At 34.6% G+C, this 24,559-nt stretch overlaps 1 protein-coding gene across 1 annotated transcript in view; it reads left to right on the top strand.

Moving 5' to 3' along the window:
• IQCM (IQ motif containing M) overlaps nt 1-24,559 on the top strand; it is a 111,281-nt gene that overhangs the window by 36,033 nt on the left and 50,689 nt on the right. The window contains 5 exon segments of the mRNA XM_042870529.1: nt 2,062-2,153; nt 10,881-10,948; nt 16,470-16,659; nt 17,998-18,142; nt 20,683-20,817. Coding sequence (XP_042726463.1) covers nt 2,062-2,153; nt 10,881-10,948; nt 16,470-16,659; nt 17,998-18,142; nt 20,683-20,817 — 630 coding nt within the window.

Raw genomic sequence — 24,559 nt, 5'->3', positions numbered from 1 at the left:
TTCATTTCCCTGCAGGAATACCGGTTATGTTAGAGAGAATGATGGATCTAGATGGCAGAAGTTACAGGAAATATCTGAAAGACCAGAAAAATGGATGAACATGACCTGAGTCTTAACCATTTGTAGAACAGCTTTTTCAGTTTTCATTCCCTAGTGCTTTTGATCTTTTTTCCGTCAGTGAATACATAATGAAATTACAGAATTTTTGTTGGTTTTGGGTAGAGGTGTAAGCTCCCGTGTCAGTAAATGTAATCACTGTGACCTGTAGAATAAAAGAAAGCATATTATTTTGTTAATGATGAATATGAACAGTTCTGCAGTACTAGTCACAGCATTCCAAAAAACATGTGGCGGAAGAAAATGGTCTTTCTACAGTCCCCTGGACAAAATTCATTAGGAAATAGTTTCAGAAGAGATGATTATGCTACAGAAGGAGAATGGTTAAGCAGGTATGCATGTCTCAGGCATGCTAAGTAGTAATGAAAATGAAAAAAAAAATCGATCAAGAAATTCTGTCTTCATGTGCTCCCTTCAGTGATGCGCTGCTGTGAAAACATGAAAAATAACTCATAGTAACACGGGATGGAGGCGGAAGAAAGCAAAAGGGATTTTTGAAAATTAAGTAAAAATCCATACTTTTCACAAAATTGTAATTACTTTTTGAGATTGTTTTTTTTTTTTTTTTCAGGTAAATTATTGATACCAAAATGTAAACCAGCAAGAATAGCCAGAGTCTTTATTAATTGTGACACTAAAAAGTGCAAGTTAAATTAAACTTAGTATTTGAAGAGTTCAGCCAACGTAGAGAGGAGGAGACTGCAGATATCTCTGTACCTATTTACATGTAATATTTTCTTGTGATAAAAGTGCACTGTTTTTGGAGAATGAGGCCTGGACAAAAAGAATATTGATTCTTTTCAGTATGTCTGCTCTATTTTTGATGTGAATAATAGGCCAAACTTCTGTGCTTAAGATTTTCATTTCACTAGCCAAATTTTATTTGGTTTTCCTGAAATTATTTAATCTACTGAGATACCTTTGATCTCTCTGATATCATAGTGCATTCGCTGAAATCAAGATTGTTTTTTCTTCGAAAGAGCAGAAAATTCTTTCACTCTGTCAGTATCAAAATTAATGTATGTTAAGCATTCTACAGTTTCAAATTTGTGTTCTTGTGTATAGAACATAACAATTGCTACCATGTGATGGAAGAACTGCTTACAGTTGTACATTTATTAAAAAAAAAAAAGTAAGATTATTTATTTTTGATAACTTGATAACTAAGTAATTTATTTTACAATGTAATTTGGCAACTCATGATTTTATGTAATGCATGTTTTCTTTTTCATTGAATGAAGTTGTCTTGGAGGAAGGAATTCAGCTTAGTTGAAGCTGATAGGTATAGTTTTTCTCAGCAAAGTAATGCATGTGTACTTTACCATTAGGAACGTTTTAAAGAAATTATCTTATTAGAGTAAGAACTACGTTGTGACTTGGCGCAAGAATTCATGCATTTCTCTGACTTTGGTGAAGTTGCAGTTAAATGAAATCAGGATGGCTCTCTGAAAAGCAGCTCTGTTCCCATTTTCAGCCTTAATCTGTAAGAAGCACACAAGTTAGGTAATTTTCAGGAAACAAAAGAGGAGGAGGTTTTACAGTCAACATTGCAGCCAACAGCTTTAAGAGAAAAACAGGAAGCCATGCTAATTCTTTCCGTGATAAGGTGAACGGAAGAATACAGAGCTTCTTTTATGCCTTTCTATGGAGGCTATCTATATAAAATGAGACTTGCAGTTTTTCCTTTGAAAATACTGAAAGGGCTGCGTTAAAAGCTATGCAATGAGATGCTGACTTGGAGATTTTGCTCATTGATCCACAAAATGAGCATGATAATATTTGAAATGTATTTTGGAAACTCTTGACTCATCACGTAGGAGGTAAATGTCAATTCCAGTTTCACGATTTGAAACTAGAAATTCAGTAACATGAATGCAAATAAATAACAAGATATAATTTAGATAAATGATACATTTTTGAAAACCACATATATCTTCTCAACAGGTAAAGCATACTGGGACTGGAGAGGTGTGGTTGCACCGATTCCTGTGAAGGAAGATGATCAGATGAGCCAAAAACATGTGAGACTGAAGAAGGTATGTGAAGTGACTGAGTGTTGGTGAGAATAGATCAACTCTGTGTACATTACAGATTAGAAATATTTTAATACTCAATTTCTCTTTCTACATGAGAATTTATAGTCTAGATGGTGTTATCAAAGCATGGTAACAAAGCTCATAGTTCGAGCAGTAGCCAAGTTTTTGGGCCAAAACATAATTAGCTTAGTAGGTACTTTTCAGTTATTTTGAGAACTATGCTCAACCAATTACCATGGACAAACTAGTTTTTCACACGTTTCCAGAATTTACATCATCATGGAATGGCTATCATTGTTTTGCAGATTTGATATTTACAATCCACATCCAAATGTGTAAGCTTTTTCCCAATGGCTATTAAGGCCATCTATTTGACCCAACCTCATGAAATGTAGTGTGGTGACTGCGTAGTTAAAATTACCATACCTGTATAGTAATTTTAACAAGAATTTCTTAAAAATATTTTAACATTTCAAAGACTGATTCTCAAATTTTTATAGTTACAAATGGTAATGTCCATAAATAAATAAATGTGTATTTAGGTTTTTTTAACGTATGGTGATGTGCAGTCATTGTATGTTCTGAGTGACAAAAATTAAATGTTGAATGTACTGTAAGGTAGCGTGCAGCTGTTGTACTATAAATTTCATACTCAATTTTTTCTCTTTCACCTTAGAAGTCAATAGGTCATATAATCGTAGAATGGCTTGGGTTGTAAATATATTTTAGGCTGCTGGAAAACCCATGTGAGGTCTGAAAGGCTGGCAAGAAACACGAATGGAAGGTTTCCTTTTTCTTTAAATGTTTCTTTTGTTCTCAGAAAGGAAACTCTATTTGTGAACAAAGAGAATATAGGAGATGAGAGGAGGTTTGATGATTAGAATTAAGTCAGACAGGATTCTGGGTAGTGGCAGTTGAAATTCTATCACCTCTTGATCTGGGAGATGTTATTCCTAAAAGCATCATATAATTATAGCTGCTTTTAAATGATTCATCCTCAGATAAATGAGGTTGGATAATTGTTCTCTGTATTCTTTGGAAAGCACTGTGAAATAGGCTTTGTATGAACACAAACTTTTATTTCTTTACTGTAATTCAATCCTATTTGTGAACTGCCCTTAGACTCAGTTAATTCATGAAAAGAGAGTGACTTTGAACAGATACATTTTTATCTGATAAATCCAGGACTTTCCTGCTGAAGGCAACTGTAGCATTTAGATACACAAGATGTTAAACACTGTTTTTCACCTAGTTATTATTACTTTCTTTAAACACTTAGTACTTCCATGGGAAAACAGCTCTAGTCTCCTTTGGTGCTTAGAAACCTTAATCAGCTTTCACCCTAAATTTAGGGATGGCTAGTTCGTACTGACTTTGTATCATGCCAACATTGTCATTTAGTGTTACAGTTCATCTCCCTTCTTGACTTGTCACGCCCACTCCTGCCTGAATCAATTGTGTCCCTTGTCAGACTTTATCTCTCTGGAATGAAAAAAGTCAAAATACTTCTTGTTTCCTCTCATCTGAGACACTCTTCATTGCACTGATTATTCTAGCAGCCATTTCTCTGCACTTAATGCAGTCAGTGCATGAATGCTGAGTGACCATACTGATGGACAACTTAACTCCACACATGATAGCATGGATTTCTAAGCATATTAAACATCTCATGTTTGTATTTTGGGGATTCCTCATTCTCTGTCTTAAACTGTGTTTTACAAGTGGGTTTTTGGAATTTAGCTGCAAAATGGTCCTTCGTATTGTTGCTTCTGGTTTGAAAACTTCACTGGAAAGTATGGTAGTCTAAAGATGTCTTAGATGATATTGATCCATAAAGACACAGAGTTTAGAAATTAGTTTTCAATATTGAATAGAATTATTGAATGTAATATGCTTTGGGAGGACTATTTTGGTAATATTTCATTAGATATTTTGGTAAGCGGCACTGAACAGTGAGAATGATACAAGATTCCAGGGACAGAAAGTGGCAGCATGTCTCTAGAGGTAATTCAATGAAAATACAGTATTCTGAAGTCTAATGTCAAAATTAATGGCATGCTTAAGGATATTTAGTCTCAGGTACAAGCTTATATTGATGGTGCCTAAAAGCTAAATGAAAGTTCACCTGTTATATGTAGTTATCAACATTGTAGTTCAGCCTTAAGAGGCTAACGAGAGTTCCAACAAATACAATGACTTAAAATTATGTTCAGGTCAGTTTAGCTATGCTGAAAACAATTGCATTAGGAGGAAACAAGGTTGACTATCATGTAGAACTTACTGAAAATATTCTTATTCCAATAAGAATGAGCCAACATTTCTTCTACAGGGGGCAAATGACTGATAAGCATAACCTGCCTTCAGGCAAACCCTGAAACTCTCCAGCTGGAGTGTTTTCCTCCAGAAATGAGTTTCAATGGTATTTTTGTCAAGAAGAATTTCTCAAGGCCTAAAATGTCTGCAGTGGGGAGAAAATGAGAAAAACAGAAATGCTTACTCACTCTTGAAATCAAACTTGCAAAGAGTTTATTTGGGTAGGCTGAAGTTGAAAATTACTGTGCTGATTCATTCAGGGCATTCTGTTGTATGTGACTTTGTGACAACCTAAGTGAATCCTTAGCCACTGCACTAGATTCTTGATTTTGTTTTACAACTGAACAAAACTAAGCTACAAAATCTTGAAATGTTCTGATGTCATGAGTGAGCCTGCAGTGGACTCATAATCCAAAGACATGATGATACTCTTTCTCTGTGTAGATAACATAGCTAGGATGCCTCTTCCACAGAGGCACTGATGATAGGCCTTCATTGCCAATGCAGTTAGGTTGTTCTTATAGCTGATTCTGAACAACATCCTTTCAATTATTTTTAACTTCAAGTCAGTTTTCTGTTTACAACAGCTGTACTCCTGGTAGGTGATTTACGAAGTTTCCTTCCATGCTTCATGGCGTTTATATGTGATGAAATCAACTATAGTACCTAATCTAGCGAAAAGAAAAGCTATTAAAATATGGACAAGAACTGAGGAAGAAAGACTAGAAAGCATGTCATGCGCAGACATATTTGTTACTCAACATTTCACAGGAATGAAGATGTTTCAGAATATTTGCGTGTCTGACTGTATTTTATTTAATGAGAAGAGGCAACATAGATTGCTATGTCTTATGAATCTGGGTAAAACGGTGACAGTGCTCAGAAAGTGCCTGAAGCTCTGCTTGTCTGTATACAAGCATTCATTGTTTCTTTAAAGTGGCTTTTATGTATTCTCTGATAAATAAAACCAGAAAGAGTAGTACATTAAACTTAAAGATATGCTTAATAAAATCTTTTTCAAAAAGGTGTATGAGAAAGAAAGGGCTGTAGATAAGGTATTACCACACCAGAATCTGTTTTTTAGTTATTGATTTCTTTTCTTTGGGAAGGGGATATAATGGTTATGTTTTAAGTACTGAGATAGCTTGGTTTGCTTGTGATTTTCACTTTACTACAGTTTTGCACTCGACCTAAAATAAGACACAGTTATTTAAATCTGAAGCTCTTTCAAAGCTAGCTGTGAATTAGCTTGAATTATGATTCAAGGCTGATAAAGAGTTCTAGTGCTTATCATGCAGAGTGGTTCCATAGTTCAAATTCACCAGTTTAAACAGGATATCATAATAATCTGAATTGAACAAAATGTGAAACATCCTTTTCCACTCTATGATCTCTGATTTAAAATAGAGTGATCAGCTTCTATTCTTCTTACTGATGAATGATGCAAGGTTCCAGCATGCTACTGTAGGTGCTTTTTCTGGGGCTACCTGGTAGGCTTGCCAGAAACTTTTTGTAGATAGTCCAAAACACGATCTTTAATGCACTTTCTCTTCATTCTTAAGATTAACCTTCACCATACTGTCTGTTCAATAATTACAACTATTAAGTACTGTGACAGTTCTGTATCATGGCAAACAAAATCAATTCATTATTTCCTCATGTTACTTCACCTGTCTGTATTTCTCTATTGCCTCTTGATTTTTTTTTTACTGCAATTGGTAACTATCTGGGCTAATGATTACCCTATATCAGTGTTCATCATCAGGGGGGCCCTGAAACCAAGACTAAGGTCTTGAGTTTCTATGGCATGGTACCTAATACTGGCTATGATGAACAAGGTAGATCTTTTCTCTGGTTGCAACATAGTCACCTCTTCCAGTGCTTCATACAACTCCACAGCTCCTTTCAACATATTCTTGGATGCTGTGATGTGATCTACATTTTCATTTCTAATGTTTTTGTTTTTTTAATTTATTATTATGATGGCACAGAAGACTTAAAAGGCTTTTCAGTCATCAGAACCACAAATTTTAGAATGCTGCATTTCAGCTTCTCCTCACTTACAAAATACTAGAAATGTTACTGATGTTTAAATTGCTTTTCATATTTTTTTCAGTTTAATGAAATGATTATGTCTATATCTAGCCTGTTCTACTAAAAAAAACCTGTTACTATTCAGAAGTAGTTCATGTTCTCCATTTAAAAGAGGAAGCAGACAAGCCAGAACTAGAGTCAAATAAATAAGTTTTCTACTCCAGTTCTGGAGTCAGTTTCCATGCAGACGTTATTCTTAAATGAAAGTTACTTTTATTCCAGAATAATTATTCTTCTCACAAAACCGCATCATCTCTGAGACAAAGCTGAGACTTCTAACACTTGGTAAGTTTATCTCTGAATTCCTGCTGTGCAGATGGCACAGTGGGCTGCGGAGCAGCAGGACCGGGAAGCAACAGAGAAGTTGGCAGGTTGGTGAAGAAGATAACAGGTGGCTTGTGAAGTGGAAGCAAGGTCTTCATTGCAGGCCACACTTGTCTCAGGCGGAATAAAACTTCGAATTCATAGTAGGGAGGCAGCCTCAGATGAAAGCATGCACAAGCTGCTGGGCCACTGTCTTAGTTTTAGCTGGGGTGGAATTCTTTTCTTTAGAGTATCTGGTATGATTATTAAGTTATGGTTTGTTAGGAGAAAAGTAATTGATATAAACAAACTGATGTTTATAGTTGATGCTAAACTGTGTTGTATAGAGTCTAGGCCGTTCTCAGCAGAGGGCCCAAGGAGACTGGAGGGCACAGTATCAGGACATCTGATTTAAACTGGACTGAGGTTTATTCCATACCATACGACGACATGCAGAAGGAGTTCTGAAGGGAGTGGGAGTTCATCTTGATCTGTTTACTCACTGGGGCTAGCTAGGCATCAGTCTGCGTGTGGTGAGCAATTGCTTGTGCATTCCTTGTTATGTACATTCATATAAATATATATATTCATAACAGTTATATCTTTATCTTAGTAAATAGTTTTATCTCAACACGCAAGTTCTATTATTTTTTTAAATTCTCTCCCCTCTCCCACTGGGAGAGGGGAGAGTACAAGATCATGTGGTGCTTAGTCTCTTGCTGTGTTAAACCACAACAGTCATGTATTGGAGACTTCAAAGTTAGTTTGGGAAGTAAAGGAAAGGAACTGTGAACTTTTGGATGGCCCCAGGAAGAACTGAGGAATCTAGAGTAATGGTTGCTTGAAGGATGTCTGCATGCTGAGTAGGTGGACCAGCACAAACAGAGGACTGTAGAAGAAAAACATGATTTGCAGTCTTCAAATGAAACAGGTTTTCCCTTTTTTTTTTTTTTTTTTTTTTTTTTTTTTTTTTTTTTTTTTTTTTTTCTCCTTCTCTCAGCAACCTTATGAGAATACAGATTGCTGCAATAGCCAATTAAATTCCTTCTGCAATTGGGAGATAGGAGGCTGAACTCAACTGGCAAGTGGCTCATCGTAATGTGAAGTGAGAACAGCTCCCTCTGATTCAAACACATGTTTCACTGCACTGGCTTGTATGGAAGATTATGAGAAGATAAAGCCATTTGATTCCTTTGTTGTAGCAGTGTATCAAATATCGTGGCAAGTGCAGATTGCGAAGAAAACCTCTGTGTATATTTCTCATCTACTTCTCAGGGATTGATGACATGATTTTCCTTACAGTTAAAAGGGCACGTACTTCAAACTAAGTGGCAAACTTACTTTAAGAAAGTAATGTAAGATATATCATACTTTAAAAAGAATACTTAAGAAAGTAAGGTGAAAAACAGTTTTCTCCCTGCTTCATTAGGTTTTATAGCAGAACTATAGTAGCAGACTATAGTAGTATATACAGACTGTAGTAGCAGACTGCAGATCAAAGGTTATCTTTTAAACTGTCCATTTTTGAAATAAGCAATGTTTATATATGTTTGATACTTGATTTTTTTATATCAAATGTATTTGGAGATCTGGTCCTGGCAAATCCTTATAATGTATTCAGTAGTGTGTTAATTTCCTTTGTCAGCATTACATACCAATAAGCACAGATGGAGAACGCAAGAATAGCTCGGATGAGGTCTTGTAGCATTAGGTAAATCTCATCTTCATTAGTAAGGCATACTTGAAGCAACTTAGAAAGTCATCAGGTATATATTTTACACTGAATTAAACATTTATACTCAGAAATGTGCAAAATCACTTCATTGTTGTACATTTGCCCAGAAATACATTTTTGGAGAATGGCTCTTGAGGTCTTATGCAGATTGTAAGTGTATCTCACTTCTATGTCCACTTTTTTTCTCCTATTTTCTCCTAAGCTGATATTAACACTCAGACTGTATAAAGTTATCAACTCACATCTTAATTGCACAAGAAGTTTAGTTTCATCTTCCTATTAAATCATTGATGGAGGCTTTATTAGACACTGTCTTGATATTACACAACATGAAGTAAAAAGTAGGCTACCTGCCATCATACACTTCATATGCTGGGCAAGGTTTCCAAATGAATGAATGGTCTGATAAGATGATGGGTATTAACCACTCTAGATCTGGAAGGAATCATTTTAGGACTCAGATTCTTAGATCAAAAACAGATGTGAAAACCAAAATATGGTAAAATAGTATGAAAACCAATTGAATTCACCACAGCTGCTCAGTAGTAACAGACAACTTCTTAAATAAATGACCAAAGAACCACGTAACTATAAAAATCAGGAATTAAATAAGGCTATTCCTGGTAATGAGCATTCATTTTAATTCTCCCTGGAGATAACATTTAATTGATGAATGATAATCCAAAAAAATTAAAGGGTGTACAGAGCCAGGCCCTCTTTCTACAATAGCATTTACTTTAAATGTAGTAACTTAGTTTAAAAACAATAAAAAGTTTTTTTCTAGCATTTGGGTAACCTATACCTCAGTGGTCGAAATCTGCAATACAAGTCTGTGCATTGCTTTGAAAACTTAAAACTGGCCGTCTTTGATTAAAAAATGGTAGTTGGTGTCTCCTATTTAGGCACCGTGTGTAGATTTGCTAAATATCATTCTTGAAAAAAGATATAATTAACGCATTGCCAGCATTAATTTAGCACGTACTACTAAGGTTTTTTGAACGAAATCATATTTTGTTAGTTGCTTATCAGAACTTTCTGGTGACTGGAAAATTAATGAAAATGTTTTGTGCAGGGAAGTACTCTAAAAGCGAACACCTGATTTGCTCTAAATTTGGCATCAACACAGTTCAGAATTTAGAATTATTATGATTAGTTTTCTCAAATTGACTCATCACTAAATGGACTCTAAAATATAGTAGGACTTTGTCCATTGGAAGAAAAACAGTTTAGGGGTGGACAGGAAACTTGTTCATATCTGTGTGTCTTGAGACAGATGGCCCTGTGGACAGAGGCTGCATTCAGGAGGTAGTGAAAATTAATGACAGAAGCCAAGCAGATCAGGGCAGAAGAAGAATCAGAGAAAGTGTTATCCCATGAGCTGGGAGAATAGCATGACTGTGGACTGGTCTGAGATAACACGAGTGGAGCAGTGTAGGGCCTAAGATGGTAGATAATAGGCAAGGCTAGTATACAGTTACATGTGAGACTCTAGTTTCAGTAAACGAGACTAGGGACCGTGATGTAGCCAATAGAGTGTGGGAAGGCAGCACGGAATCAATAGGACTTGTCTGTGAGTTGGATAGGTGCAAATCCCCTGTCCTTAACTGACAGGGGAATTCCTGATATCATCTGTAGTACTGATAATCTAGCTGGAATATGCTAAGAACATAAAAAAAACATTCATGTAGCCGGCTGCTGATCAGGACATAGTTCTTACTATATCCCTATTGCATGCATATCTTAATATTGCATGCCAATCAGAATGTCCTAAAAAGAAAAGGCATCTGAAAGGTAAAGTGTGAGATTGGCAGAGATCATTATTTTTTTATCAGCCTTTCCCCTGCTTTCAAGATTTTGTTGCAGCTCAGTTACCTTGTAGTTAGATCTCATGATACTGAATCAATGGGTTGTAAAAACAGTGTGTGATATTCATCATCAATAAATACAGCCTGAAAATGTATACGAAAAAAGCCGTATTTCATACTAGAGAAGGGCAACTGAGATGGGTTATAGTTAGGTTATTCCATTATATGCTGTTTTTTTTTTGTTTTTTGTTTTACTTTTATCAGAGGACATATCCTTTCTAGGAGTTAGCCAGAGCAGAAATATAGCACAGCAAATACTAATCAAACTCATCTACACAAGTGGTTCTATGAGGAAAAACATTTTGTATTTGTGTGTTTTTGTATTGATTAAATAAGACAATGCTAGAATTAGAACCAAAAGTAGATAAACAGGGAGTACCTAATTCACTAGATCTTTTGTCTTTTCTGTCTTTCCAGATAGACTTCCGAACCAACAAAAAGAAATGTGCTGCATCAGGTGGTAAAATAGAAAAGAAAAAATGGAGGTGCTTTTTTTCCTATTAATCTTTTGTTAAAATGGCAGATGAAACTGACTTGTTTTCAATTGTATTTTCCAATGTTTTTTCTTATTGAAATTTGTATTTAAACTGACAAAGGAATTAGAAAGCATGAATGGGTCTTAGTCATGCATTCATAATATTTCCAATAGAATCTATAGATTTGCAATGTCATTAAGTTGCAAAACAACAGCATGACGATTCTGGGTATGGTTCACATGGTCTGATGAACCAGATCTTTTTTTTTTTTTTTTAATATCACCGTGTCCTCAGAATACTGGGCAAATTCTGGTACCAAGCTATAAGATCAGCTTAATTAAGCTCACTAATGTTGAAAACTGTCTTCAGCTGAAAGTTAAAGCTGTTGTGTCTGTCATTACAGCTTCTCTTTATGCATCCATGTTGTTTTACTGTCATATTTTGTCTTCTGTGAACATCCTGAGTGAGTAATTTGAGATATGTCTTTGAATTTAAGCAGTGTTTCATCATCTTTCCTATTTATGTCTGCAAGAATTGTAATTAGTTGGTCATCAAAATTCTAGTCAGCCATACATTGATTATGTATATGCATATCTTCCGATTTTATTTGTGTAGCGATAATTTCTGGATTAGGAACATACTGACACTTGTGAGTAATCACTGGGCTCCCGTTCAGCGTTCCATCTGTATTCAGCAAAACACTTAAGCATATGCTTAATTTTTAACTTCAGCTCAGGTAAGCATACAATTGCCTACATTCCAATTCAGCATGGCATTTTAAGTATGTGCCTAACTTCAGGCATATCCTAAAATATGCACTAAAGCTAAAATCAAACATATCCTTAAGTATTTTCATGAATATGGATAGCTGTTGTATTAGATTTGATGAGATTAACTCTGGCCATGAAGTAACAGGAAATGCCTGGCCATAATTTCATTATGTTTCTACAGACAAGAAAAGTAGAACAATATATCTGTGTGCTCAAATTTTTGATGCTGTGCTGTGCACAGTTAAAAGTTTTTGTAAAATCTTTCTGACCATTAATGAAAACCGTACCAGGAGGAAATCAAGACTTGATTCTCAGTCTTTTGTTGGATTCAGAATGGTTAATAGCAACGTGTTTCATTCTTGAAAAACATTTCATATAATGTGTCTAAATGTGTTTGGAATTACAAGTGAGAATGAGAGGACAATTGGCTTCACAAACTTAGAAAGGAAAAGAGTAAACTGTACGCAAATGGTAAGGGTGTTAAAGAGTATAGCATGTTTCTTACAGTTTTGTTTTCGTTTTGATGCTGAAAGATTTTATTCACATCAGTAGCCTTTGTTTCAATCCTTTTTTGCTTTTTCTGCTTCAATATCTACAGTTCTGCAATATTTATGTGTGGAGCTCTTCGCATTTTTAATTTCAAATCATCTCCTATTGCAGTTCATGAAGTCTTTCAACAGTAGGCTGTTAATCCTCTGCCGATTAATATGATTTCAGTGATAATCCTTTCATTTGTTGAATTTTTAAGTCATATAATCATTAAAGAATGCACTTGACAGATTTTCCATTAGAGAAATACAATGAAGGTGGTATGCCTTTAATGTACGTCGATAGCACTTCATGTTGCTCGTTTATAAAATTAATTTTGCAGATGAAGCAAGTAAGTCTAGAATTAGTAACTGGTCTTTTCCCTTTGATACTACCTTTGAAATTCTTAGAGTAAGTTATTCAGGGAATTTCAGAGCAGCCAGTGTTACAATATCTGCTTGAAAACTCTTTCCACAACTCCGTTGTTACTTTTCTCCTGGAATAAGGGTCAGCTGGAGTTCTACCCTGATATTTTAAAACATGAAATTATGTGGAAAAAGAACAGGATATAGTTTAGTATGTGAAATTTGCCTTCATTTAGGCCATAGGATGTAAATATTATACAGGAGTTATTCCAGATCCTTGCATGAGTCTTATTCATATAATTCAGAAAAATATGTGACTGAAACACTCTTCCGAAGGTGAGATGGAAGGCTTCAATTATCTCATAAAAATGGCACGCACAACTCTCCTGTTATTAGAGATTTTTGTTTGCTGTTGATTGCCAGCTCACTCTATGTGACTGCAGTTTTCATGCAATTCTTTACTTCTTTCGTCTTGTCTTTGCTCTGATATTACCTGAATTCACCTATGTCTCATTTTTCTGCTCTTTTATTCGCATTGATGAAACAATAGGCAAAAAGAGAAGGTATAGGTATTCAGACAGTTAACAGGTGTGGCCTATCATTAATTACTATGCTGAAATTTCATATTTGTGTACTGAGCACTCGGATACTTCAAGCAGAAGAGGGAGAAAGCAGACACCACAAACCTTTAGGAAAATCAGGTCCTGAACTTGGCAAATCTTTAGCTGATTTTGTCACATATTTGCAGCTTTAAAATGATTTGGCCTTTGCAACAGCCAAAATAAGTGTCCTTTAATCACTTCCAACCTATTAACAGATGGGCAAACAGCTTTTATAAGTGGGGCATAAAAAATACTCCAGTATCAGCCAAAACTAATTAGTAGCAATATCTAAACTGCAATTTATAAGTGATGGAAATATATATTAATGTAGAGAAACTGATGGCTTGATAAAAATTGCTCTTCAAACATCATGCCTGGTATTTGTTCTGGCCTAGAATGTTCTAAACACTCCTTAAATAAAAACACTTTTTTTTCCACGTCTAGCTATTTTCTTCCAGTAAAGCAACAAATTTGGTGATAAAAAAGCTCATTTAGAAGTAGCGTAACTGATAGAAATTGTATTAAGCAAGTGGTAGTTTAGTACATGTCTTTTGTTATACATAAAAGTGAAAGGACAGTGTAAATGCTATATAACATTAACTGAAGTTAATCTTTAAGAAAAGTACAAAGTACCAATACAAGATGTAATTTATACACCAGTGGCAGATTACATTAAATACATCTTTACATTGCACTATTAATCAGCATATGTAAATTGCATGAAATTAAATTGTGAGATGATAGAAAAATTGCCATATGCATAATTCAGTAGAAAGATCCAGTCAATGCATTGCCATCAGTTCTGCAGAATGAATTTGATTTTACAAATACATTTGTAGTGCAGGCAGCTGCTGTACCTAAGTGAGAACTTGAATGTACGCTTGGAATTTCAAACAAGCACTTGTTCATATCTTCCATATTTTTTTGTTATTACGATTTTTAAAAGACCAAGCAGTTGCAGACTCAGAATTGTTCTGAAATACATTTTCAAAAAAAAGAGTTAATTTCATATTTGGTGGTGTTAGAAAGACTTTCTTTCCTTACATTGAGTGCTCTATCTTCCACAGATAACCTACTTCTCCTTGCCAACTTCCGTAGTGATTTGAGGGCTTTCTTAAAAAATCAAACTGTATCTGAAATACGAATATGATGGCAGTGTCAAGAAAAGTTCTCAAATTTTTCTTCCTGTAAGTTAACAGAATGGGTCCTGCCCTCTCATGTAGATAATCATTTCTGATAACCTTTTTCTCAAAATTTGAAAACAAAACCAAACAAACAAAAAAACCCAAGCAAAAAAACCCCACAATAAAAGTATTATGTGCACTCTTTATGTGTGTGTATCTAATAAATCAGGTACTTCCCTTCTTGTGCATCCAACATGATGTCCCTGACCTTTGAAGGCAGTGGACTGATCTGTTCAGTAGTGTTGTCCTTCGATATGTCCTTTGACACAGTAAATAAGCATTACCTGCAAACTGGCTAGAGTTGTCTAGAAATGGCCATGGAAATGACTCCACTCATGGTATCCCCTGCGCAACTCAAGAAACTGCAATTTCTCAGAAACCTTGCAAGCAAATAGAAATGTTGCACTCTGTTATAATTTCTGGGAAATAATAATATTGTTGGTATAGAGCTCAGTTAAGCTGATAGATGAATTTTTGGTTCACTCTGAGAAGATACGGTGGGTGTATCAGAATGTGAGCAGTGAGACTGTGGTCCCACACTGGGAAGTTATATGAAATACCTGGAAGTTTTTTTAACCAGTGGAGAGATCAAGATTTATGGGACAGATTTTTCTTCGTGGCACAAATTGAAATGATGAATAAGTGCAAATGATACTTTTTAATTATAAAAAGATGGTCTGATTAAAAGTCTTGCTGGCTTTTGGCTAGAAGGAGAAAGTGCTGCAGAACACCAGAAAATACCTAGTTTGGAATTCATCATCTAACCTATTTCTGTAACAATAAAATGAAAATCCAGCTAAGGAAGTAAAATCGTAAGATTCTGAGTAGCACTCAGATCTCTGTATCTCAAGCATTTTGGTCTGATTAACACCTTGCTTAATTAAGGCCAGGCACCAAAAAACATTTTCCTGACAAATTATATTTTGAGCAGATTGGTTTAGTCTTGGCATAATCTGGGCATATTAAGTAAAACTGCAGCTGACTTTACAATATATGGTTACTTATGACCTTAACTATAGAAATGACTATTCCCTTAAGAAAAAAAGAAATCTCTGAATGTGTTAGATGTGAGAAAATACTCAGCTATATTTCAGTTTACATTTCTGCCAGTTTACACAGCTTCAAATGCAAAATCTAGTGCTTTGATTAGCCACTTTAGAGAGTTAATTTCTTGGTTTTTTTTCTTTTTTTTGGTCTGTTTGTTTTTAATTAAGACAAAATTGATATATTTTTGGGTTTAAATGTGATTTTTTTTTATTAATTTCTCTGTGACAGAAATGTATACAGGTCACGTTATTGAGTATGTCCTTGGGTCTGGTGTTTTTGCTATCTTATTTTGAAAGGAAAAACTCCAATACAGCCTTTCTTTGTATGTACTTACGAAAAGGATTGACTTTAATACATTTCTATGTACTTGTAAAATGTTTGGTTTTTTTTTTTTTTTTTTTTTTTTTTTAAAATTTAATGGAAAATTTCCTGACTAATTTCCCGACGCATTAATAAAAGCTATGAAAGTTAGCATTTAGATAGAAGGGATACTTAAGGGTGTCAGAGGGTCTATCTACTGGAGGTATTATATCCTTTATAAGAAATATATATATATATATATATGAAATATATATATATATGAAATTTATATATGTATATAAAAATTTATTTTTTTAGCCTGACTCAAAGTCATTACTTCAGAGAAGTGGTTTTTACATTAGATACGTTTTTTGCATACTCCTGGGATGGATGGAAAAAGCTGTGTAATTGAATAGGAATTGAAAATATTAAAAATGTTTAAAGTAGTAACTTAATCCGTATCGTTTACAAAAACATGAGAATTCATCTCAACTATGCATCTGTAAAAAAATATTTGTCAAATAGATTTGGATGGTTATTCTGTAATTGTAAATGGTAAATTACCATAAGTTTCATTTCAGTCTTTTCAATATATTCATGTAAGTGAAAGGTTTGTATGTGATTTTATAATTATTTTAAGTACAACCTGAAATTTGTGTACTAGAATTTTGATTCATATTTCAAACATTTTTCTACCAAACTGAAAAACAAATTTTCTGTACTTCAATTTCTAGTGATAAATGCCTTTCCCTTCAAACACAGAAGAAGCTTAAGAAGAACGTAACTCACCCAGAAATCTTTGAAGCTGTTTGTGATAGTAAAAAGCATCCTAGGAATAGAGAAGAACTTAAAGCAGTCATTTGCATTCAAAGATATGTGAGAGGGTGGCTTGTACGTAGGGCGTACAAGAGAGTAAAGATAAAGGTAATGTTTTGATTGTTTAATCCATGTACTGCTTAAATTCTAGTTGTGTAAGAATTATTACTATTTGGCAATGAAAAAAAAACTTTTGCTCAGCTAGCCATTTGTCTGCCATTGCTCTTCTGCGCCTTCAAGGTCAGAGGTAATTCATTGATAGTGAGTTCTCTGCTGGAACCTGTTTCTATCACTTGATTGTAAGAATTCTCTCCATTATTTTTAGAAGAGAATAGCCTCTGTGACCTATGATTCTTTTGCCTTTAAATACTGTTGTTATATATGTGTATTGTATTGTTAATTAAAGGACTTGCGGTTTTTTAGGTAAACAAGATATGGATAGCAGACTGTTATTGCACTCTTCTTCCTCTGTTTTATGCTTGAACTACTGAACAAAAAACATGGACTCTACAGTGTAGTTACTGTTTTTGTTTTTCAGCAAGTATTGCTAAATGAAATGTCATTTCCTGAGAAATGATATAACACCAATGCCACCATACGCGCTTCTGATTTCAATCTCAGAATTCATATCAAGTTAGAAGAGCTTATGCATATTGCAGGTTGGATGCTTGTGGAGGCTGAACAACTTCAGTTAAGATATCATTTTTCCAGTGATATCTAAGCCTCTTGTCTCAGAAGCATGCCATAAGAAAATATGTATCTCATTGAAGTAAGTGGGTCAAGTAGGAACTGAGTCATTCATTACACTATCTATTTTATTAGTTTTCCAGAATCCTAAAATAGATTGTAAAAATCAGGTCATATTATTTGGTAATCATCAACCTTTAAAAATGTTCCTTCACTTTATATACAAGAGGAGAAGCAGTTTTTGCTGCTGATAAAATTAAGAATGAGGTAAAACTACATGTCTTAATATCTACTTCTGGGCTGCAGGAGACAAATATGTATTTTTCCTCCGATGACATACTTTAAATCAAAAACCAAATGTTGAACATAAAGTTTCTCACCTTGTTCGCTGTTCCACTTTTCCTCTGCTGAGATACAGAACCTTGTTCCAGACTTTGCAGATAGTATTTCCTGTTTTACACAGTTCCTGACCTACTTATATAATTTGGAATAAAATGTGTTTATCCAAAAAAAGTTTTATCCAATAGTTTTACCTAGTCAGCTCTGGAATGGACTATTTTGCATTAGTTCTGTGGAGTAATTGTTTTCACACATCTGTCCAAGTGTTTACAGCAGTGGAATTTATTCTTGTTTTCTTTAAGATTCTTCCTTTGTGCTGCACACCTCTCCACTCCATCTCATCTGTTTTTTTTTTTTTTTTTTTTTTTTTTGTCACTTTTAGTAATGAGTAATGAAAGTGAAAAATATCTTTAATTACAGTCAGCAAGTCATGGGTCATCCTTACTAGCAGCTGTAAAGTGCTACCGTAACATGATGGCACGCATTAAAAGTCGAGCTGGTGTTTTGGATCTGTCTACACCACTTCATTATTTCGAATTAGAGGAGTGGATGGACAAGAAAAAATGTAAGTAATTGCATTTAACACAAAATTACCTTAATTTTAATTCTAGTAGTCTGGCACTTGTTAAGTAATATTCCATGTTCACAACACAATCATTTTTAAATGGTTTTTGGTACAAGGCAGATTTCATTTCCTCTTACAGACAGCTGCATTTCTAAAACATCATTCCAGAACTTCAGAACTGTAGGATTTAATTTGAATAAAGAGACTGTTTCAGTCATTTGGTAAAGAAATTAATAATTAAGTATCACTATTGTGTCAACGTGATGTGGTCTCAGACCCTAATTAACTGTTAAGTGATGGGCAACATTGTGTAGTGTCGCGAAGCAAGATTTCTAGTGACTTCAAAAGAAGGTACCTTTGTAGATTTTTTGAGCAATCTATGTATTGAAAATTGTATTCATGGAACTAATTTTACACTTGATATGTTTATCCTATTTGATGACTTTCCTGTACAGTCAAGCAAGTGTAATAGCGAGGACACGTTATAGTTAATCTGCATGTTACAAAACTCATAGGCACAACAGGTAAACTGCAATGACTGAGAGGAGCATAGATGTCAATAGCTTGAAGGCTGCTTTTCTTGATGGTTCTCATGATAAGTAAGCAAAAAACATTGAAATACTAGGAAATAGTTGACTAATATCAAAACTGCCTGTTTCTTAACTGCAGATGCTCTGCTCACTGACTTTTGCATAGTTTTGAATATATTTGTGTCATTCTTATTACCCAGATGATATGGGAAGATATTAAGGAAAAGAAAAAGCAGTTCAGACTGCCAAAATATAATCTAAATTTCCTTTTTACGTAATCTATTGTCCTTCAAATTCCTCTTCCAGTGGAAGACATGGCTGCAAGATTAGGTGAAAGCATACAATAAATAGCTTTCCTGATAGGAAAAACTAAGAAAACAAAAATTAAAGTTTTCAATTATGCAACAAAACAATAGCACTCTACATTGGACTTAGATGTGCTGCTTTATTTTTTCTACTCTAAATAAGCATTTCAGAGAAATAAAAATATAGTACCAACTAAAAGTTGATTCTGATTGATTCTTACACCATTTGAACATGAAATGTATTAATTGTTTAAATTTTGATTCCAATTTTCATTCAGTCCTTTGAGTCTACGTACATTAAGTTTTATACCTTTGGAAAAAGTAGCTTCTGGATGTTGATGACATAGTCTCAGTGTTTACTTCAAAATTCCATAATCAGGTCTTGTATTCCTATCACCACATATGAAATATATATGTATATACTTTAAATACTATATGCAGAAATGAGTATTTTCCCTAATATGCTATGAAAAAAAAAAACAGTAAAGCTAATTAACTCCTAGAATGTAGTCTAAAGCCTCCTGAAAAAGTGTATCTGTTTTTCCAGGCTGAGTAGTTCATAACACACTGGGTGATGTTGGCTAGCTGAAAAATTTGTACTGCTCCTCGTATTTTGATGACATGCTTTTCAGTTGTTGTCACTAGTGCTTTAACAGGAAGTCTTAACGTTATACCTTCAAAGCATCTTTGTAGATATGACAGGATATTGCAGCTCAGTATATTGTCTTTTGTTGTTGTTTTGTTGTTACGGTCTTCAAAAATTAGAGTGCAAAGTCTGACTTAAAAGGCAGATGCTGTTTTTCTGGAATACTAAATTGACATTAATTTGCTCTTCTTTGGTGAAGACAGAAACAGACATTACAGATGCTCACACATAGCGTATAATGTAATTTGATCTATTTCTGTTAACCCTTACAGGAAAATTATTGGTCTATTAGTAGATAGTAAGTTTAGCTAGACAGATAACCTCTGTCTCTCAGGGATGAAGATTTTTGGCAGCAGTTCTGAAAGAAATGTGTGGGGTAGGTAGATCAGCTGTGGACCTCAAAGTCTAGATGACTATGGGTTTCCATTTTTAATTCATACTTTATCCTCCCTGAGCAGCACAAACTAACCACGCAGTGCCTATCTCTCTGAGTTAGTGTATTTGACTAAGCTATATTTTGAAATATATTGAATTTGTCAAAAAAATAATTGAATGTACATGTCTCTGTTTTTTTTCTAATTATGCATCTACAGGCATCTCCATTATGACATTACTAGAGGCAATGTCTTACGCTGGGAGTTATTTCACCTGCATTTTATTTTAGGGGCAACAGTTTAATATACTATTTTAGAACTTGTTTGCCACGTAAAAAAGAGTATGAACCACTGTAGTTATCCACTTTCCTCAGCCTCTTTCTACGAGCCTTGTCTTGCAGGGACTGGTTCATCAGCTTTCCTTGCTGAGAAATCCTTATATGGGGAGAGAATTCTTTCAACCTATCTGTTCTCTTTGGTGCTTGGTAAGGATGATGTGAGTTTCACTTATTGCAAAATTCAGCCATCAGCAAGCTACCTAATCATCAGATTTCCACACAGGCCTATGGTTTCCATACTTAGTTTATCAAATGAATTAACTTGATCCTAAAGAAAATATTTCTAGAAAAATTGGTGCCTAATAGCATATCGTAACTACTTATCTAATGGGATCTTCTCTTCTTAGTTTATGAAGCAATGTTTTCAAAGAGGGAGTTTGGCCAAAAAATGGACAGAAATCATCTACCTGAGTATTTTAGAGACTGTGGATATTTTATACCTGCCAGCGGAGTACAGCGGATCTTTCAGCTGGTCTTTCCAGGCAAGTTGTTATTTAAAAATGCTTTGCAATGGTACAAAAAGTTCAAATGCAAGTGTAGACTTGGAGTCATTTGTTTCCATTGTGTCATGAAGCTACTGTTCTTAAAAGCATAGTTCATGTTCTTTTTGGAAATGAATCATTTTATCCTTATACATGAAATAAAGTACATTTTGTTGAATTGCGTTTTGTCTAACAACGCAGGGCTACAGCTCCATAATATCTTGAAATGTAGTAAGAGAATGAAGAGGAAGTTTGTAGCGGATCTGCACTTGCAGGTGCCTCCAGGAAAAACACTTGCCTTATTCCTTGTTTTGTAATGTCAGTGATACTTGCTTTTCATCACTCTTAAGCAACAAAGCCCAACTAAATTTTAAAAACATTCACAAAGGAATAGATGAATGTAAATAGAATAAGATGCCATGAGTCAAGGTATAATGTACTGTAAACAGAAGGGAGAAAATTGCCCTTTAAAAATAGAAAAAAATAAAAATATTTAAAAAATTAAGCCCTTCATATAAAGCTAGTCTTATCTTCCTTCTGTCTTTTCTCTTTCCTGGGGTAGTCAGCTGGGGAACCTGCAATACTCTGCTCTTACTGCTGATCAGCAGCTCTTGGGTAAGGCTTGTGGAGGCAGCCTCTTTGAGAGCCTCACAGTGTGATTTGGGAGATGCCATTATCCATTTCTCCTCTATGGTAGCATGCTTTTGTTTTATAATGACATACATAGGTGCTGTGAACGAAAGCTGATCTAAACACAGATATTACTTCTGTGTCTTAAGTTTTACATCCACCTCAACACAGAGGTTCTTGCAGATGGTGAACTTTGGAGGTTACAATTCCATACATCAGCGTTTTGAAAAAATGCTTTTGGAATCCTTCCTTTAGTGAGAGAAAATCGTGTTTAATTGGTGCCTTTGCTTTGTTAATGACCTACATGGGATTTATTTTTATGACATATATATACATTGCTGTCTTCCAGCTATGTCTCTGTTCAGGCTGCATCTTTGAGATGAAGGTGATCTCTTTGAGTGTCTGACTACACATTGTACTTTTGCACAGTATGCTGCTTCTCGGTGTTGGCTCCTAGTAAATGCAATTAATTTATTATGGAAAATCATGTATTACATGTCATTTGGGCCACATTCCTAAGACAGTGTGAATAAGACCAGGTATTTTTAGTCATTTGTTCAGCCCCCATCACTATGGTAACAGGGGATTTTGTGACTGTGAGACAGATTTCTGTCTTAAATCCTAGATTTGGGAGACTATTGCTACTTTACGCCGTGTTCACAGTCAGACTAGGGAAGGTTCATGCTTCCCCACTCATTATTTAATTTATTTAGAATCTCTTAGATATGAGGTGTTATCAAGACTGGTTCACCCATTTGAAGCAGGGTGTGAGCTTCTTATTCATTTCAAGTTTAAAACTCTCAAATTATGGATGTGTAAATGATGAATAATTGCTGAAATGTAGAGATGTGCTAGTGTCTAAAGGGCACCCATAAAATGGTTTCTAACATGAAAGCATTTTGAATAAATGGCACTTATCTATAAAGTGCCCTCTCTTTCTCAATTTTATAATACAAATGTCATTATTTCTGAGGATAAGTTATTAACAGAGTATAACCTTGCTAAATTGCCTTAGGAAAGAGACTGCAATTGGCTGAGTGCTTTGAATTTCTTAATATGGATTTGATGCAACTGTCTCCTGTGCAGAGCATCTAATACCGTCAAACTGCCTATTTAGGAAAGGAAAGATAAGGTGTGTTTGTGTGTGGGCAGAGTGTTGGAGAGATCTACTAGTAATAACTGTTCAGACTTTATGGGGTGATTATTGCGTCTTATATGGCCATGCTACTGATCCAATGAAGGTTATAAAAAAGAAAAAGTGTGCTTGCCTTGTGACTATTTACTGTGAACACAGGAAGTATAAAAGGATTCAAATTTTCTCTTTAAAATTTTTGTCTCTTTTTATTTTTTTTTTTTAATTTTCTCCTTTCTCCCTCCTATCTCTCCCCTCTTTTTTCTTTCTCCATTTTTTTCCCCCCTAATGAATCTATTTATTGCTCAAGGAACAGGGTCTGTGAAAATAAGTACCTCATTGTTAAATGTCCTGTCACCTTTCCATTTCCAGTAATGAAAAGATGAGTACTATCTTTGGCTAACAATAATTTAGGCAGTAAAAGCTTGAGACCTCTTATTTTACATGCTCTCTTCAGAGTTTTAGTTACATCACTCATACATAACTACAAATCTGATTTAGTATGGATCTGCTTATTTGAAACAGTTTATTTTTTTTGTATAAATTAGACACTGAAGATAGTAAAAAAATGATCGGAATAAAGCAAGAATATTTGTAGGGCATTACTAATAGGCACTATTGCATAACAACAAATAGGAAAGAAGACTATCCATTGTAAAATACCTGCAATAAGAATTAAAACTATCAGGTGGAATAGAGAAAAAAAAAAAGTCATGCATGTATGGCTACCAAGCATACTGCTTTACATAACTGTGCTGATGTAAGAAAAAATAGTACAGCAATTTGACCATAATGACAATAATGATGACACTTTTTTGGAAATAAGGCACTGTTATCTGGAGTGGACTTGCAGATGCTGAATGCAGACTTGTACAGAAAAACAAGTTTGTGATTTACTTTTGAATTCTGCTTTTCAGCTTCTGGGCAACAAGCTGAGTTTCCTTGAGGTCAAATGAATTTCATTGGAGATGATTCTCTAGATGTTTCCATATATATCTTGCTTCCTGAAGTAGGAAGAAAAGTGAACATCTTGGTTATTAGCTAAAACATTTCTCACTGAGATACTGACTGGGATTAATTGAATGACTTTAGGTCAGTGATGAGGTTTAGTTCCCACTTTAAAGAAATCATAATGCAGTGTTTTTTAGATTTCATACACAGATAGTGATGATATGTTGTCATATTTAACAGCAGTTTCTTCTGCTACTTGATTCTGATGAGAGAAAACCTCACCTCGACACCACTGTGCTTTGTTTGAACCAAATAAGAAAATCAGAGATAATTAACCAGCCTATTTTTGGCCTTATATTTGAATTACCTATTGAAATCATACTCTGTATTTTTGAAAAATATTTATAGACATTTTTCATGTAGTAGAATGCTTACTTTTTTTCTCTGATGGACTCAAAATGCTTTATGTTCTGTTTAGGTAAATTTTTACATGGAATTCAGTAAATCATTGCATGCATTAAGATTGTATGCTGAGACTTCTACTTATTCTGCCTTTAGATTTGCTGAGGAGTCCTACAGCAGTATCTTCTTTAATGCATTCTGTAGTTACTGGCATTACTCCTATTAATACTCAACTAGTATGTCTGTCAGGTACACACTTGTTAGCTGATGCTGGTGCCTTTTGTTAGAAGGAAACCGTTCACAGTTGCAGCGTCCCGATCATTGGTGTGCTTTCAAATAAAATACAAACACAGTAAGGATTTTCTCTGCAATTGGCCCTTCTAAGCAGCCTGTATCAAAAGCCAGATTTTTACACTTCGTGTTTGTGATCTTGATAACTAGTCATGTGTTTATACAAAATATTCAGTGTTTAGGCTAAGGATACGAAATACTGCATATTCTTCTTGAATTTGAATTGTTGCCTGCAAGCCACCTCAGTTTATATCAGCTTTGTCTCGTGGCTGATCTGTGTTTGCAGGAACAAAGTAAATCATCTCTGAATTTTAAAATGTGTGTATATGTGTGTGT

This window comes from Lagopus leucura, unplaced genomic scaffold (genome assembly GCF_019238085.1).
Source record: "Lagopus leucura isolate 7727_CA_CO unplaced genomic scaffold, USGS_WTPT01 Super-Scaffold_100004, whole genome shotgun sequence".
Lineage (NCBI taxonomy): Eukaryota > Metazoa > Chordata > Aves > Galliformes > Phasianidae > Lagopus > Lagopus leucura.
This window is presented reverse-complemented; position numbering and strand designations above follow the sequence as displayed.